The sequence below is a fragment of the Ornithodoros turicata genome, chromosome 4, assembly GCF_037126465.1.
Source record: "Ornithodoros turicata isolate Travis chromosome 4, ASM3712646v1, whole genome shotgun sequence".
Taxonomy (NCBI): domain Eukaryota; kingdom Metazoa; phylum Arthropoda; class Arachnida; order Ixodida; family Argasidae; genus Ornithodoros; species Ornithodoros turicata.
Window position 1 is genome coordinate 80,704,144 of NC_088204.1, and position 17,532 is coordinate 80,721,675.

Sequence of the window (17,532 nt, forward strand, 5' to 3'; positions counted from 1 at the left end):
GCGCGGAAGAATTATTTTTCGGCGGCGGCGGTGGCGGCGGCGTGCGATTTTCGGTGCAGCGTGGCAGTTTCCGTTTCAACGATTTGGAGAAGTCGTGGCGTACTTTACAGTTCGTGAATACACATTTCGTTGCGGTTAAAAATGGCTCATCGTGCAGTTTCATGGTACGCTAAGCTAATGCAAAGGCACCCAGCCAAAACACAAGTCGTGACGACAGGAATACTGATGCTGGCAGGCGATGTCGTCTGCCAAAAACTCGTCGAAAAGAAACAAACAGTAGATGCCGAACGTGCTGCACGATTTTTTATTATTGGCGTCGGCTTTGTGGGTCCTGCGCTGCGAACGTGGTATCTATACCTTGAAAAGTTAGTTAGCCCGAAAGGACGAATGATACCACTAAAAAAGATGCTGTTGGACCAAGGGGCGTTCGCGCCAATATTCCTACCCTGTTTTCTCGCGTGCCTCGGTGTTTTGCAACGACAGACATGGTCCGAGATTAAGCACAAAGTGAAGACAGACTACATCCCCGTGCTCACGGCTAACTACATGCTGTGGCCAGCTGCTCAGATGTTTAACTTCTACATGGTTCCCCTCCAATACAGGGTTGTGTATGCCAGTGGAGTTGCATTCCTGTGGAACATTTACTTGTCTTGGAAGGCCAACCGCATTTCGGCAAGAACAGACAATGAAACTGCGAGTGTTTGAGCTTACAAAAACCATGCTGCTTTATACCTCCAGAAGCTTTAAGAACATTGTACCTCAGCACACGTAACGTGGATCCCAGAGCAAAGACCTTGACCAATGGTCATCCTTTGTAGCCTCTTCTCCGAAGGCTGTCCTCCTTTCCCATTTCCATGCTAGTATTACAATACAGTCACACACAAAATTAACGTCACGGACTTCCAAAGCTCCATCATACGACGAGTTCTTGTTTCGAGGTCTGTGATTGGCAGATGTTGTGCCACGTGACTTCGACTGACCAATCGTGGCTTGAAGCTCGAGACCACAATCAGGATAAAGTGATGTTCCAGAGATGCAGAGCACAGTCGTAGAAGGAGCAGGATGCTATCGCGTACTGCGTCTCGTCCGGAACACTTTTGGAAGCCCAGTCGATCCCATACACCATCGATTCGTGCTTCGTGAACTTGGCAATGTTCTTCGCTGAAAAATGTACAAAGTAGCCGTAATAAGCCAATAACGGAGGTACAGTGAAGGATATACGAGTTTTTGGGAGGAGCTTACCACCCTGCATATTGTAGCGGACTACACCGGCGCCACCGTGCATGGCGGCGACGGCTAGGAGTTCGTCTCTGTCGGGGTGCCACTTAAGGCGCCAGACGCCACCTCCGACCGAAACGTCGTCCAATGGCGACCGCATGCTACGAGTGTCCCAGAAGAAGATCGTCTCGTCGTAGCTGTCAAAACATAAGGTTCCAGTCTACAGCGAAAGGCTGGAAGTTTGTAGATACAGTGAACCCTCGTTAATATGACCCCGATAATCTGACGTACGCGCTTTAGGACCATACTCCCGGGGAACAATGCGGTGAAACCTCTGCAAATCCCCTCCGTTAATATGACAATTCCGCATTATGACCAGAATTTTCGGGAACGACCATGGTCATAATAACGAGGGTTCACTGTATATGTTTTCAGCTGCACGCAAGGAGTCATACTAGAAAAAAAATGGTGGCGAGCAACTTACTGCGGCTAACCACTCAGATCCATATGCACACGTGAAGCAAGCAAGCTAGAATTTGCTAGACTACTAAGTTTTTTTTTTTTTTCTTTTTTCAAGACATTTCTCCAATACTGATCTGAATCCAATGGCCTTACAACATCAGACCTGTTCAAAATGATCCGAAATTATTTAGTACCGTTGTCCATGGCTCCAACAACACACTAAAGCTGACTTAGCACGAAGACAAATTCTGCATCGATCTGCTTTTGTCGAGGACCTTACCTTCCTGAAGCCAGCAGGTACTGAGAACGTGGATGAGCTTGAAGAGCTGTTACTCCCATACTGTGCCTAAAGAGGAAAATCTGCTCTAAGGTATAATGAAATTAAAATAATTGAATATATATATATATAGATAGATAGGGGAGAAAAGACACCAGAGACGGAAGTAGGGAGTGGGGGAAAGTTATTTATTAAGCTGGCATTTAAACTAAGGGTCTGGGGAAGTCTACGTTTCGGCGGAAGCTCCGCCTTCTTCGGGAGTGAGACGACTTAAACGAGCACGTGTGTTGAAATATCCATTGCCAAATTTTGCTCCACAAATGAGCCGAAACCGCGTGGATCAGCATTACAGGGAGGACAGAGCCCACTACACGTCAGAGGGTCACATGCTTTGGAGCGATCGAGGTGATTGGAATACGTGCTGATCTGCCGATCATATCAAGGGCTTTGCGGCCCAGATGAGCCTCCGACAGCGAAGTCCATGCGCTCCTGAGGTTCGCAGTTTCAGTTTCGGTTCTGCATAGCAAAATTCGTCTATGGATATTTCAGTGTACGTGCTTGTTTCAGGATTTTTTAAATAAAATAGAATGGCTTTCAACAAAAATTGTCTCCCATCGTGCTATCTCACTTTTGCAAGAAAGGCCCCCAATTAGGAAGTTTATTAATTTTGGGTAATTAGTCGCCTCGCAGTTACATACTCTCTTATAAAGGATGTCCGTCCGTCCGTCCGTCCGTACAACTCAACTGCAAAAACTGCAACCGTACTGCTCTTGCAGCTTTTTTTTAAAGAAATCCTCCGCGGATAAAAAGTAAAATATGGTTAAAAAATTAATATTAGTAGTAATAAAAAGTATGCTTTGTATGTTGTAATGTTGTATACGCATTTATGAAGTGCGCCAATATCACAACTGAGGACATAATGCATGCGGAGCACAAGAGAAGTACGTCAACTCACTTTCGTACTATTCTGCTTGGTCCAGGGCTCCGAGAGTCCCATACTTTCAAGGCACAGTCGTCACCGCCTTGACAGGGAAACATTAAAATGCACAATACCGTTCTCTCGGCTCGTTCGTACATACTTTGAGGAAAAACGAGTGCGAAAAACTGACAAGCAAGGAGACGGGGGCGGTTGGTAGCACTCACTACCAACAACTTATTTATTTAAGCTATGGTATTCTTCCGCGATAATTGTTGTTGCTAGCGGGTGCTAGTCCTTGTCCGCCCGTCTCCTTGTTTGCCAGTTTTTTGCACTAGTTTATCCTCTCAATTAAAACACTGCTACTCGGCAACCTTGGTGTAGCAATTCAGGTAGTGATTTGAAATGGAACGTCAGTTATAACTAGGGCCTGATTTTTTCAGGTTTTATTTTTGGCCAAATTCGGGGGGTAAATATCGAGTGATATTTTTTATTTGAAAATTCGGGTGCATTCGGGTTAAATCCCGTTACGGCATATTCTGTCGTCAGGAATTCGGGTGTATTCGGGTGATTTTTTTGTTTAATAAAAATTTGTCTTAACGTGGAACTAATGTTTAGCAATGTTATCAAACTTTACTTTAATGCACGCTTATGAGTGTGCCTCGCGACCCGGATGTTTTCGGGTAGATTCGGGTTAAACCTGAATTTTACAGATTTCGTTCGGGGGGTAAATATCGGGCGGATACGGGTTTAACCCTAAAAAGTCAGGCCCTAGTTATAACCAACATTGCCAATAAATAATCGCGCGCTCTCAGTCTGATTAGTTTCGAAACTCCCTGTAACGTAAAGCGTAGCGTACAAGGTTGTTTGACCAACTTTGCGAAGTCACCTGTATAAAAGACATCCAGTTGGGCGAGGTCCCAGGCAATGCACCAGGCTTCGTAGTCGTGACAATGTTGCCGCCTCTCCTCCTGCAAGTCGCCTTCGCCGAGCCGGAGGATCGTTGCGTCTCCTTTCGAGTCCGACACGGCTATTTTGAGTTCCCTGTCGGTAAAATATATTGTTCTAAGAACTCGCTTTCGGCAGTGTTTTGAAAAAGACCGTTTATGATGACAGCAGAACAGCGTGAGGTTACACCGACAAAAAAATAAGTATTTAAAGAGATCGAAACATCTACCTTACCGAAAAATAAGCTCCGTACTTCATCAGGTGTGGTACATTGAACACTTAATAGAGATATTTATACTAATGTACATCAGATCTACGTTAGTATAAATATCTCTACCAAGTGTTCAATGTACCACACGAAAGCTTTGTTTTCGGTAAAATAAATGTTTCGATCTCTTTAAATACTTATTTTATCCACTTGCGAGTGCTAGACTTGTCCCATTTTTTTGCCTGTTAGTTACACTGACAAACTGCGACAAACACTGAAATTATCGAGTAATAAGAGCTCGCTTCAGGCGTAACTAAAACTATCGATAGTAGTAATGAGGTTGTGTATTGCAAGCTGTAGTCCATCTCCTATTAGGTCTCATCTAAAAGTTGACGGCGTCGTTACCTTTCTGGAGGACTCCAACAGAGTGCTAGTGCCAAGACATCTGGTTGTGTTGCTCTAGTTTGGCAGTTCAAGTCCAGCGATGCGCTACTACCGTCATTAGCATTCAGTGACCTCAACTGGACTGATCCATCAGAGAGAGCTACAGCCAAACTGGTGCCACGCCACTTTGCATCCAGAACTCCGTGGACGTCATGAGTACCCAACAGTTGACAGGACGTTCCCTTGTTCCGGTAAACGTACAGGAGCCCATCCCTTTGACGTGTTTCCTGGTCATGCACAGATCACAGTTTGTTATAAATTTAAATGGTGCGTTGTATACACATAAAAGGCAATCGCATTAGCTATGGCTATACCGAGAGCAGAAAGCACTGAGCCAAAGTGATCGATCATGCGGAAGGTACAGCAGGCTGTGTTTCGCGTTTGCATGTGCCATTCCATACCTTAGTTATCACTACTTTCCCCCCCCCCATGGTTTTAATTTATTTAATATCTCGATAATATATTTTATATATTGATAATTTATCTAATTTAATAATCTCTCTCTCTAGGGACGATCTGAGCAAAGCGCATCTTTTGGGCACGGCAGGAGTTGTCACAAACACTTCTGTTGCACCAGACAAATGTCGGTACAGTTCCCTGTGAAGTCGGCCCAAGACGGACGTTGCCCGCCTGAGCCTGGCCGACTACAGCAAGCAGTTCAGACACCACCGCTTCTGCCGCACCCAACGCGAGCGCACTTGCGCACTAATCCAAATTCTAGGCAACTTGCTTCGTTCAGCTTGTAGGTTCCAACCGCAAATATGTCAGAAAATTTTTCGTCCGGACAAAACTCTACGCTGTCAGCAGGAAGATTCAGTTTTGTCCCCCAAACATCCGTCATCGCTGTTCTTATTTTATAGCTTCAAGCGCTATAGGTTCTCTTATTTCAATTGCATTCAAAGAAACACCGCAAAAGTAATCACGTCTACGCCATCTACACTACTAAACTTGCATGAAACAATAAATGAAATGAAATGAAATCAAATTTCTTCTCCCGACTTCAGACTTCTGCTTCTTTCACTGCAAAGCCGGCCGAGCCACGAGCCACCGCCAGCCATAGTCAGAAGTTCAAAGCCGTTAACCAATCCTGCAGCCATCACTAGCCAACAACCGGACAACGGGCGAGCGTTGCTGCATGCAGGCTTGCTTGACGTTGTCAGTCGGACCATATGCCTGTGTTTTGTTATTAATTAATTTGGCATGGTGTGAACCCTTTCGCTCAAAATGATCGATTTCCAAGCTGTCCTCATGGCCGCAGGCCGTGGATCTCGACTCGCAGAACTACTGAGCCCGGATTGTCCGAAATACCTTCTGCCCGTTGGTAACCTCCCGATGATTTACTATCCGTTATGTGCCTTGAAACGGGCGGGTTTCCGAGACGTCATAGTTATCGTTCCCAACTCTAATAGATACAAAATCGACGAGACACTTTCGGAAAAGGTAGGCATCCGGATAGAGTACGTACCCGTTCCGGCATCCGAAGACGACCTGGGCACCGTCGAGAGCCTACGACTCGTTAGGGACAAACTGAAAAAGGACGTCTTTGTCGTTAGCTGCGATCTCGTCACAGACTTTGACTTGGGCCGTCTCGCAGAGGTTCATCGCACGAATAACGCGGCGCTGACCGCGCTTTTCGCTCCCATGTCTCCAACGCTCAAGGAGTCTCCCGTCCCAGGCAGCCGCGGCAAACCGAAACTAGAGAAGGACATCGTCGGACTCGAACCCAAGACAGACAGACTCGTTCTGTTCAACTCGGAAGCAGACTTTGAAGAAATCGTAAGCGTCCGTCGATCCGTTTTGAGAAGGCATCCGGTTATCGATGTTAGGTCTGACCTGGTTGACGCTCACGCCTATGTGTTGAGCAGGTGGCTTCTTCCGTGGTTGATTGCCAATAAGAATATCATGACCGTGAAAGGCGAACTGGTGCCGCTGGTGACGAAGCTCCAGTTTCACGCCGATCCTCTTAAGCAGCAGAAATATCAAAAACAGGACGACGACTTACCGGAGACCAGTATATTCCGGTAAGAGAAACGCGTAAGAGATCTCGTCTTTCTGTGGACGACGCGTATGCGTTCTGTTTTCAGGTTCGTACCCAAGCCTCCAGAACTGGGACCGATAGAGAGCTGCTACACGCTGCGCCAGGACGAAGCAGAACCTATCCGCTGCTTTGGTGTCGTAGCCAGGGATGAGTTCCTCGTACGGGCGAACACTACAGCGGGTTACGTGGAAGCAAATAGAAAGGTACCTGTTTGTAACTTAGAGACAGTGCCAAACTTTTCTACACATTGTTTGTCAGGTGCCACCAATACGAATTTTCCTTTCTTCCTTTTTAGCGTTAGCGGTGTACTACATAACGTGTTAAAGGGGTTGCGACAGGTCATCCTAGGTTATCCCATATAAACGTAAAAAACGGTGTTTTGTGAAATTCTCCTCTTCGTCTTGAGTCGAGCGGGAACGCGCACGTCGATGTTCGAGTGCGTTTTATTCCAAGAAAAATACTGCATACAGAGATTTTTTTTGTGTGTGTTAGTTGTCACGTCAAGTTACGTCCTTTCGTAATTCGCGAGAAACAGAAGATCTTTTGGATGGCTTTCTAGGCTCCGTTAAGGGAGTTTTTTAAATTTGAGTTTTTTTTAAATGATGGGACACCGTTCAGCTAAAATGTTTTACGTGGTCACTATCGACGATTGATTGCTCGGTTAATTAAGCGAGGTTCCGTAAAAGTATCACTTCGTTGCAGGCTCATCAACTCGACACAACTATATTCAGCCAGGTGGCTGTCGGACGATTCGACAACGTCATGGGAGACCAAGTATCACTCGGAGAAAAAGCGAACGTGCGCCAGAGCGTCATCGGTGCACGTTGCCGTATCGGTGCCAAGGCCACAGTGCAGAGCTCAGTACTGATGGACGACACTTGCGTAGGCGATGGCGCTTCCGTCGTGGGTTCCGTGGTGTGTGGGACATTAGAAGTTGGCCAAGGATCTCAGTTGCAGAACTGTGTCGTCTGCCACAAGAAGAACCTACCTTCGGGAGTTCGGCACGCGAATGAAGTGCTTGGCTCTTTTGTGGAGCTTTGAAGTTGCGTTGGTTTCTGCATGTTTGTACTTCTTTTTTGCAGAGTATGTTCATAAACACGCAACTCTCATAATGTGCAGGAATGAAGGCAGCGGAGAGTGGCAGTTGAGCTGCTACAGTAGTTACAGTAACGCTAACGTGCTACGAACGACATTTATCCCACCCATTCCTTACACCCATTCCTCATAACTGAGGCAATACGAGGCAAACTACCTGATTGTAGTTAAAAAGTAGTTATCAACTACTTGCAGAAACGTAGTGGTAACTACTAGTTAAACTACTATTTTGACTAGTTAACTACAGTAGTTAGGTTACTGCAGGCGCCAACTACTTCCGATTTTGTCGCATGCTTTACGGCACGATTGTGCTTCCCACTTTTACCTCGAGCTACTTGTTTGAAGAGAACGGAGGTGCGGAGCAATTGTGCCGTGCATGCGTACTAAATCTTGACTTTTATCGCTGCTTGTGATTCATATTTAGGTGTCCAAGAACACTATAGAATGGGATTGGTGTTGATGGACAACGTTAAGTAGTTATAGATGTAGTTTAAATACATTGCAGTAGTTAAAGTAGTAGTTTTAACTACCTCCCCTAAAAGGTAGTTGAACTACTAGTTAAACTACTCCATCGCGAAGTAGTTAGTAGTTATAGTTAAACTACTGTAGAAGTAGTCAGTGGCCATCACTGGCGAGTACAGCTTCCATCAGACTTAACTGGAATGTGCAGTCTAGTGGCCTGTTTTGGGTCCCAGACTGGGTATCCCAGTGCATGCTTTGCCTCACTGTGGCAGTCCTGCACTCACACCTTCAGGCACCTGCACTTCTGCATCTGCGCTGGGATTCAGTCCCAAACCAAGTGTATAACACCCTGTGGTGCTGACGTCTGTGCGAACCAAGCAGCATCGCGTTCTGGTTAAGTCTAACAGCAGCTGTACACCCAATGACAGCACGGAATACCAACTCATCTCCCAACTCTAAGGGGATTGGGAACCTCTAGGGTAGCTGAGAAGAAATAGAAGATCGTGGGGCTCCTCTTCCTGTACATTGAATGTAACAATGCCGAGAATGCTGAACATGGAAATGCTGAACAGCAACACAGAACCAGCCCACGTAGTGTAGCAGTTAGGATGGCTGTGCTGTCTGAGGTTTTTCATGGGTTTTCCTGTAGGCTTTCCAGATGAATGTCAGCACAATTCTCCCTGAAGTCGGCCCAGGATTCCTACTATCCCACCCTGCTGTCCTCTCTCCATCTGTCCGTGTCTGTATGCCGCTCATAGCCACTGTTGCTTGGAGACGTCAACACGGCCACACACAAAAAAGGAAAAAAAAAAAAAAAACGTAACCTACAAACAAGTTATGGATAGTCATGCAAATGAATGGACAATGATTGATTGATTGGTAAAAGGAAAAAAAAAAGAGACGTTACACCCGAACTACTCGGGACTGGCTACTCCAGGACGCATTCTTGAATGGAATGGACAATGAAGAATGTGCATTTCAGTTAAGATACGTGTAATATGCACACTAATTACATCATTTCTCGGCACATACAACATCACTCTTTCTTCAGCACCTTCAGAAAACCAGCAGTGTTGGAAAAGTACTTGATGTTGGCATCTGCTGCCTTGCTTTCTGCAGCATGAGGGTTGACGATTTCCAAGCCCTAAAAAAAGAAAGCTCCGTCTGGTATGTGTTGTCCAGCCAACGAGTACCCGATAAAAAAAATGACGTCAAAGTACCTGGAGTGGCGTGAAGGCAACACTAGATGCCGTGCCAGACACCTGGCGGCGAACTGTTGTGCTGCCACCGTAGACCTGTTGCCTTTGGAGGTTTTTCTGGATAAGAGCGTGTCGTAAGGTGTAAGGAACTTCCGTAACATTCAATGTATTCCGTATTTTAAGTTAACCCTTTCTAACCACGTGCGTTTAATGCGCTGTTTGTAATATTGTAGTCCTTCAATTCAATACACAAAGCCGTAATATTGTAGTCCTTACTATTTACTTATACTTATTTATCCTTATTACTTATTTCATCCTCAAATTCAATACACAAAGCCGTAATATTTTAGTCCTTGAATTCAATACACAAAGCCGTAACATTGTAGTCCTTGAATTCAATACACAAAGCCATAATATTGTAGTCCTTACTATTTACTTATACTTATTTATCCTTATTACTTATTTCATCCTCAAATTCAATACACAAAGCCGTAATATTGTAGTCCTTGAATTCAATACACAAAAGCCGTAACATTGTAGTCCTTAAATTCAATACACAAAGTCGTAATATTGTAGTCCTTACTATTTACTTATACTTATTTATCCTTATTACTTATTTCATCCTCAAATTCAATACACAAAGCCGTAATATTGTAGTCCATAAATTCAATACACAAAGTCGTAATATTGTAGTCCTTATATTCAATACACAAAGTCGTAATATTGTAGTCCTTATATTCAATACACAAAGCCGTACCTGTCTCCGGAGCACGTTTTTTGCAATGGAATTTACAAAACATGGGTTTTCTAGACATCGACAGACAGAATGTGATGCCAAACGGACGGTTACCGTGGGAACAAGTATGCTTTGTACCTTCCCATGAAGAGGAGTGCGTGTAATGCGTATTATATTTGTGGGAACTGAAGGCGAGAGTGAAGGCACCTCCCTTGCAGTGCCAATAGCTTCTCGGTGTGTAAATAACTAGAGCCCCTAGCCTTCCGCAAAATTTCGCAGAATTTTCCGTGTCTCACGGAACATCCTGTTTCCCTCAGAATAGTGTGTTTTTCTGCTGAACATTCAGTATATTATAGAATTATGTAAGGATCTACAACATTTTTTGCTGGGTAAACCCCATCAGTGGCGACTGCAACGCCTGACGCGACTGATACTGAACGCACTTACACGGCTGAACGTGCTGCGACAAAAGAAAATTGTCATAGTTGAGTCTAATTTTCGTTGCGAACTGCAAATTTACGAAAGGCTCGAAAAGCGCGGGTCCAGTCGGTAAGCAATCTGGGAAGGATGCTGCAACGTTTGTTGCTTGTCTTCCCTTGCCCGCAGAATCCAAGCAAGTGCTACTTCGCAGAAATTTTAACTTTCCACCGCAGGAAACTAGGGGCTTAAGCACTAACTTCCGAACTCGGGATCGCATAGGCACAGAACTTTGCTCGGTACGCTCAGAAGACAAGTCCCCGCGTCATCAACATAATCCCTCCAAAAGTGCAAGAACTATTTCACAACCCCTTTAATTAATTAATTAGTTAATTAGTTTGTTCATTCGTTCAAGATACCCCGAACGTCAAGAGACCGAGTGAACCGACCGATGAATGGGACGTTCCTCGTCATCAACATAATCCCTCCAAAAGCGGGAGAACTATTTCACGACCGCTTTAATGAATTAATTAATTAGTTAGTGAATTAATTAGTTCATTCATTCAAGATACCCCGAAGGTCAAGAGACCGAGTGAACCGACCGATGAATGGGACATTCCTCGTCATCAACATAATCCCTCCAAAAGCGGGAGAACTATTTCACGACCGCTTTAATGAATTAATTAATTAGTTAGTGAATTAATTAGTTCATTCATTCAAGATACCCCGAAGGTCAAGAGACCGAGTGAACCGACCGAGGAATGGGACAATCCTAGCCATTTCAATCTCGAATGTCCTCTTTTTCATGAGTAGCGTGATAAGAAAAGACTCGTCCTACCTGCAGTGTCTTTGAGATGCGCACTTTCGTCTTCTCGTCCACTTGAGCCGCACGGATGCGTCCTGTTCCTGCTTTGCCGATGTGGCCCGAGCTGAAGCCGAGATCGTCTTGATACGCATCTTCTTCGATCTGGAGCATATTGAGCGATCAGCTATGTGGCTTACCACTCTAACCGACGCGGGACTAACCTCTCCAAATGTCATACGGTTGGCCTGCTTGCGGAGTTCGGTGACTGCAAAACGCTCCTTCATTCGGCGGACCCTAACACGAGATGTTCGATATAACTGCTCTTGCAATTATCAACTCATCAACAACGTAAACTCATTCAATATCAATCATTATTACTACCTGTCATCACAACTGCACATATAGCTAGGGCCTGACTTTTTAGGGTTAAACCCGTATCCGCCCGATATTTACCCCCCGAACGAAATCTGTAAAATTTGGGTTTAACCCGAATCTACCCGAAAACATCCGGGTCGCGTGGCACACTCATAAGCGTGCATTAAAATAAAGTTTGATAACATTGCTAAACATTAGTTCCACGTTAAGACAAATTTTTATTAAACAAAAAAAAAAATCACCCGAATACACCCAAATTCCTGACGACAGAATATGCCGTAACGGGATTTAACCCGAATACACCCGAATTTTCGAATGAAAAATATCACCCGATATTTACCCCCCGAATTTGGCCAAAAATAAAACCCGAAAAGTCAGGCCCTACATATAGTGCAGCTCTCAATGAGTACCATTACAGCCATATGTTTTACAATTAAACTTGGTAAAATCTGTTTTCGCCCACAGTTTGCATCATAGGCATGGTATCACCAACGTCAATTAGCATTTGAACCAAGATCAACGGTCCCTTAACTTGAATTTATAATGCTTAACTCTGCTTCACTAAAGGGAGTTATTGTCACTGAAACATTCATCAGGTCACCGACTAACGTTTGTCAAAAAGAACTTAGTGTCGACTTCAAGTTTTAACAACCGTTGATCTCGGTTCAAAGTTAACCAGCGCTGGTGAAACCGGGCCATAGTCACCCAGAAAACCAAACATACCACAGCACGAAACTCAGCCACTTACACAGACACGGATGAACACTAAATCCTTCGCTCTCAGTGTTGTCATGCTGCGCTTGATTCTACCCTACTTCATGGCTCTGCTATAAAAGACAACTTTTACCCTTTTAATTGCAAAAAACTAAACATAAAAGCCCCAAAACAAAAGAGCCGTTCTTTTTCTTTCTTTTTTTTTTTAAGTACAGCCAAATCATCTTATAAAACCGCTTTTGAGGACACTTCACAAAAATCCTGTACCTTCTGCCACCTCTCTTCTTTCTACTCTGGTCAATGGGTGGAGGCAGAGGCTTCACCTGCTTCACCGGCGGAGGTTCTTGGAGCTTGTCGAGCTTGCGCTCAACTTCCTCCTTGAGCGACCTCCCCACCGTGCCGTCAGCCGACTCGTGGAAGCTGTCCACTCGGGCTGCTAGCACGCACTTGCCTGCCAACAGGCGTGCAGCCTTGCGTCTCAGGTCCTGAAATCCCGAATGTGGTCAGAAAAGTTTACGCTATGTTTGCAAATCAAACGGGAGACCTGTGGTTCCCCGCCGTGGCCGATGGTTACAGCCCGTAATTCATGCATAAAAGTAAGAATGGCACCAGGGCTGTGGTGACAGAAGGAATTGCCGTCCCGTGCCCATTCGCAAGCATCCACCGTGTTGCAAAATAAGAGCAAATATTTCTGCCACCTATAGTTTGAAAATGCTGCAATATCGCTTGACTAGAATGCATAAAAATGTGCTCTACAATATTGGGTGAACACATATCCTGTTATTTCACGCTGAGTGATTCAACCAGAACCCCACCCCTTAAATGTTTTGGTGACACCCGCTGCAGGGGAGTCTTTATTATTTTGACTTTAGACGCACTTTGGCAGAGATGCATAAAGCTGTTACAACGCAACTGTAGAAATGACCCCTTCCGCCCCAATTTTTGCGTACCCCCCCCCTCGTGATTCTGGATAAAACGCTGATCCCACTGCTTAGTGAAAGTCGTCGCTGAAAACTCGATACTGTGCATCATTCCGGAACTGAACTAACTCTAAAATTTGAATAGTAGAGCATAACAGTGCACCTAAATACTGCGAATAAATTAATAAGAAATAATAACTCCTCCTAAAGCCACCGTGGAGAGCTCAGCCGACCACGACTATCATTACGACTATCACGACTATCACCACGATATTCGACTACACGATGACGACACGACTATCATTAATCGGTAGATATTAGCGCCGAAGCAACATCGCACCTGTGGCGTATTCTGGACGATATCCGTATAATAGATGAAGCCCGTGTGCGGCAGGATTGCCGTCGACGAGAACCCCGAAAGACTCCGTTTCTGAGACCCGAGAACGAGGACGTTGCATGATGGCATCTTGGACAAGGGTGTCAGTCCTCCGGCAACACCTGCACATAAAAGAGTTTGACACTAAGCGTTCGCGAAATATCCTAAATTTGACATTCTGCAGGCACTGTAGATGCGGCAGCACACCATCGATCGAAGAGCGTCACAAACAGTACAGACCCATGAGCTTGGCTGCAACGGACGCTCCAACGATGATGGACAAGTTTGGGGCAATGAAAGACATGCGTGACTCCACGTAGGAATAAATCTCTTGCTTGAAGTCATTCAGTTCTAAGGCCTGGGTTGGAGGACAGACATTCAGAATGTGATTAAGACATAAGGAGGGATGTATCTGGCGTACCATATCGCAAGCCTCAAAGATGATTGCAAGCTCCGCAGGTGTCAGAAGTTGCCTGAAACAACAGCGAGCTATCAATGTGACGGGCAAAACGATATAAAAATGTTACACTTTGTAGTTATAAGAAGGTGCTTGCTTTTCAGTGAAGCGTGGATAATGTTACCTTGCATAATTGTGAAATGTGTAATAATAATTTTGGTAATGACAAAAAAAAAACTGCACAAAAAATATGTGTAGTGCTCATAAAATAAACAAACAAAGAAGCTTCTAGGCCTGAAGTAAATACTGTCATATGCTTGAGAACTAAGACACATTATCGATAACAGTGAAAGGGCGCAGACTAGCTGGTTTATAATGGCAAGGAGGAGACCCGAGACAGGTGATAACAGACATTCAGACAACAACATCTCTTTGTTGTCTGTTATTTTTTCCCTGTCTCGGGTCTCACCCGTTGCAAGTTGCACCACAATTTTTTTTTCAGTTTCGTGCTGCACGTCGCGCATGGTACACTCCCTTCACCTACCCCTGGGTGGTGGATGCAGTAACGCTGACGACCATGATCGTTGCAGACGTCAGAAACTGCTGTAGCGTCTCGTTGTTTTTGGCATTGTCCAAGTCGTTGCCCAATTCCTAGAACGTTGACGGAACACAGATTACAGCACGTCCGGCACAACAACGCAGCCCCAAAAACACCTTGACAGTCGAGACGTATTCCAGTGCTCCGGGCACGAGGGACTCCAGCTCGGGGAACCGCTTCGAATAGTGGTCGCGCGTAAACTTGTGGATAATATCTGGAAGGGAGTGAATGACAAATACAGCAAACCCTCGTTACAATTAGGGCCTTGTGGTTGTGTTGTGTTTGCTTTTATGTTTTCGGGTTTTACGTTCTTTGAAAATCCGGGGGGGGGGGGGGGGGAAATCGAGCGTTATACTGTTCTTTCTTTGTCCCCTATGAATTTAGGGCCTGACTTTTTCGGGTTTTATTTTTGGGCAAATTCGGGGGGTAAATATCTGGTGATATTTTTCATTTGAAAATTCAGGTGTATTCGGGTTAAATCCCGTTACGGCATATTCTGTCGTCAGGAATTCGGGTGATTTTTTTTTGTTCAATAAAAATTTGTCTTAACATGGAACTAATGTTTAGCAATGTTATCAAACTTTATTTTAATGCACACTTATGAGTGTGCCACGCGACCCGGATGTTTTCGGGTAGATTCGGGTTAAACCCGAATTTTACAGATTTCGTTCGGGGGGTAAAAATCGGGCGGATACGGGTTTAACCCTAAAAAGTCGGGCCCCTACCTATGATGAGTGCGGTGACTGCTTTTTTTAATTCTAAAGGTGACTGCTTTTTTGAATATCATCTCCACAAATGCTACATTTTTTACTGTGTGATGGATTGTGCAACAGATAATGTATCATGCTGCAGTACTGACAAAATCAGGAGGATAACAGGATTAGCGCAAGATGAAACGAGACAACAACGTACGCTATGTGCATAGTGTGCGTCGTTCTGTTCTTTCGTCTCTTTGTTTTCAGCGATTTTATCCTCCAAGTATGTGCCAACATGCGCATGTTCAGATTTTTATCACCTGACAAACTGCACACGTTTTGAGACCAGAAATAATGGATCAATACAGCGCCGACTTACTTATCTCATTAGTGACTTCGACGGCCAGATTGTTGGCTTCGACGATGAGCTGGTACTCGGGGTCAGCTTCCACAGGGCCCATAACTGCAACACGTTTGTTTATGCGTAATTAATTAATTATATACATTAATCCGGAGCAGGGGTCTCAAAACATGCTATCCGGTATTCTTCTACCGGGAAACACAAAGAAGCTTCCCTATATCAAAAAGTGTCATGAAGAATTAGCAATCAAACCACGTTTCCGAGGGTACTTATTGCATTCGAGCTCCTGAGCACAGACCTAGATCTAGTTGCATATGAAAAACACCATGTCCACCATGTGAGTCCAGGTGTGAATAAATAAAAAGTAATACATTTCAAATCATAATGGTGGAAAGAGGGAAAATTGACTCACCTTCCTCTTTACGACCTGCAACACTTCGAGATTTAATCTCATTCATGACTCTCGCTAACTGAAAAGTGACAAAATTATGAGGCGGCGATTAGATACGTTAAGATGTTTTGCATCTACAAAGGAGGTTATAGCACTTCTTAGATATTATGGTCCAAGTGTATTCTCAAATTATTCGAAGCAGAAAGCATTCACATGATGTCTTTTATTACACGGCTGGAAGCAGTAGAAAGAAATAGGAACGAATAAAAAAAGGAAGGTCTATTCTGCTGGTTATTTTGTGCATCCTGATGGGGGAGCAAATACAGCTGTAATGGTCATCTTGTAAATCACCACAGTAGTACTGCAATGCCTGTGACAGAACTCATCATCGAATATGGTCATGTTGACATTGGGCCACAACTCCGACGCAAAGAGATTGGCTGGGTGGGACCATACAAGGGATATTTGACAAACTGAAGTTACCAATACTGCTGCCCGTGATTCTGCATGCTTTTACCTGTTCTGAGTCCCTAAGTTTTGCTATCGCGCGTATGGATTTGGCTTTAGTGTCCACTTCCATAGGAAGCACATCTTCAACTTCTTGTATTGTGCTATCCTGCTGGTACAGCTGATCTTCTTCCAAGTCGCCCGCATCTTCGAGATCGGCCAATAGTTCGTCTGCTAGAGACATTGAAGCTTAAGCTGTAAAAAAAAACGAAGCAAAGATGTCAGTGTACGGCCATTGACTATAAATTGCAATAACAGGGTAGCGTGCATAGCTCATGTTCTTGGGCTCAGGCAACGTGTACAAGAGCATTTTCCTTGTCACTGTATATTAGTTTAGAAACAGTTGTCGTTGAGACTAAACAGACCCACATTTTTCTTTTTTTTTTCTTTCTCATTTACGGGATCATTCATGAGGGTTTCGTGCCCGTCACAACACAAGAAAGATAGGTGATGTTATCTTAAATCATATACATTACTTTGTCTGGCAGCCGTAGCAGCTCACTGGCGAGAGATCACAGGTTCGAACGAGGTCGATACTTCTGCTCAAGCTTAAAACGAAAACACAACGTTCAAAAACTCAGCGCGCCGCCATGACAGCTAGCACCGATTGCTAGACGACTGAGTGTGAGTCGGCAACAGTCGCGGCCGCCGCCGAATTTCGTCAGTGATCATCAGCAACGCTATGGCGCGTGGCCGCCGCCGAATTTTGTCAGTGATCATCAGCAACGCTATGGCGCGTGTGCTACTCAGCACATGGGCACGTGGTGTACCGTCGCTCCCGGAAGCGCGGAGGACGGTGATGGATGGCAGTCGACCAAAAGGCCTCCGAGCCTCTCGATTCCAACTGAAATCCACAAGCCATGAGAACAGTAGGCCGACACGTCCACCATTGAGCCATCTCTCGTTTGTCGTAACTCCAGGCTCATGCTGAAGACTTGAAGACCAGGACGTAGCTGGTTAGAATCCTAGCTGC

General features: G+C 44.8%; 4 protein-coding genes across 5 annotated transcripts; 2 read left to right on the plus strand and 2 right to left on the minus strand.

Moving 5' to 3' along the window:
- The first annotated feature begins 7 nt into the window (after window positions 1–7).
- LOC135392086 (protein Mpv17-like) lies at window positions 8–2,077 on the plus strand. The gene has a single exon (XM_064622748.1). It carries the CDS (start codon window positions 142–144, stop codon window positions 703–705), a length of 564 nt encoding a protein of 187 aa, XP_064478818.1. The 5' UTR covers window positions 8–141; the 3' UTR covers window positions 706–2,077.
- Window positions 697–6,044, minus strand: LOC135392084 (diphthine methyltransferase-like). Of its 2 annotated transcripts, none has more exons than XM_064622746.1 (7): window positions 5,939–6,044; window positions 4,435–4,700; window positions 3,763–3,917; window positions 2,913–2,979; window positions 1,961–2,026; window positions 1,243–1,415; window positions 697–1,161 (listed from the first exon to the last, which is right to left on the minus strand). In XM_064622746.1, the coding sequence occupies exons 1-7, from the start codon at window positions 5,948–5,950 to the stop codon at window positions 1,010–1,012; spliced, it is 891 nt and encodes a 296-aa protein (XP_064478816.1). In that variant the 5' UTR covers window positions 5,951–6,044; the 3' UTR covers window positions 697–1,009. The 2 variants fall into 2 exon arrangements, with proteins under 2 accessions (XP_064478816.1, XP_064478815.1); XM_064622745.1 differs by lacking the exon at window positions 5,939–6,044 and adding an exon at window positions 5,204–5,501.
- Window positions 5,531–7,623, plus strand: LOC135392082 (translation initiation factor eIF2B subunit gamma-like). The gene is made up of 3 exons (XM_064622742.1): window positions 5,531–6,494; window positions 6,558–6,714; window positions 7,214–7,623. Exons 1-3 carry the CDS (start codon window positions 5,698–5,700, stop codon window positions 7,550–7,552), a joined length of 1,293 nt encoding a protein of 430 aa, XP_064478812.1. The 5' UTR covers window positions 5,531–5,697; the 3' UTR covers window positions 7,553–7,623.
- Window positions 7,624–9,040: 1,417 nt separating this feature from the next.
- LOC135392088 (U4/U6 small nuclear ribonucleoprotein Prp31-like) lies at window positions 9,041–17,196 on the minus strand. Its single transcript, XM_064622749.1, has 14 exons — window positions 17,036–17,196; window positions 16,570–16,754; window positions 16,074–16,131; window positions 15,680–15,763; window positions 14,722–14,819; window positions 14,552–14,658; window positions 14,032–14,083; window positions 13,851–13,968; window positions 13,575–13,732; window positions 12,582–12,799; window positions 11,447–11,519; window positions 11,259–11,387; window positions 9,289–9,384; window positions 9,041–9,212 (listed from the first exon to the last, which is right to left on the minus strand). The coding sequence occupies exons 2-14, from the start codon at window positions 16,741–16,743 to the stop codon at window positions 9,105–9,107; spliced, it is 1,473 nt and encodes a 490-aa protein (XP_064478819.1). The 5' UTR covers window positions 16,744–16,754; window positions 17,036–17,196; the 3' UTR covers window positions 9,041–9,104.
- Window positions 17,197–17,532: the final 336 nt, after the last annotated feature.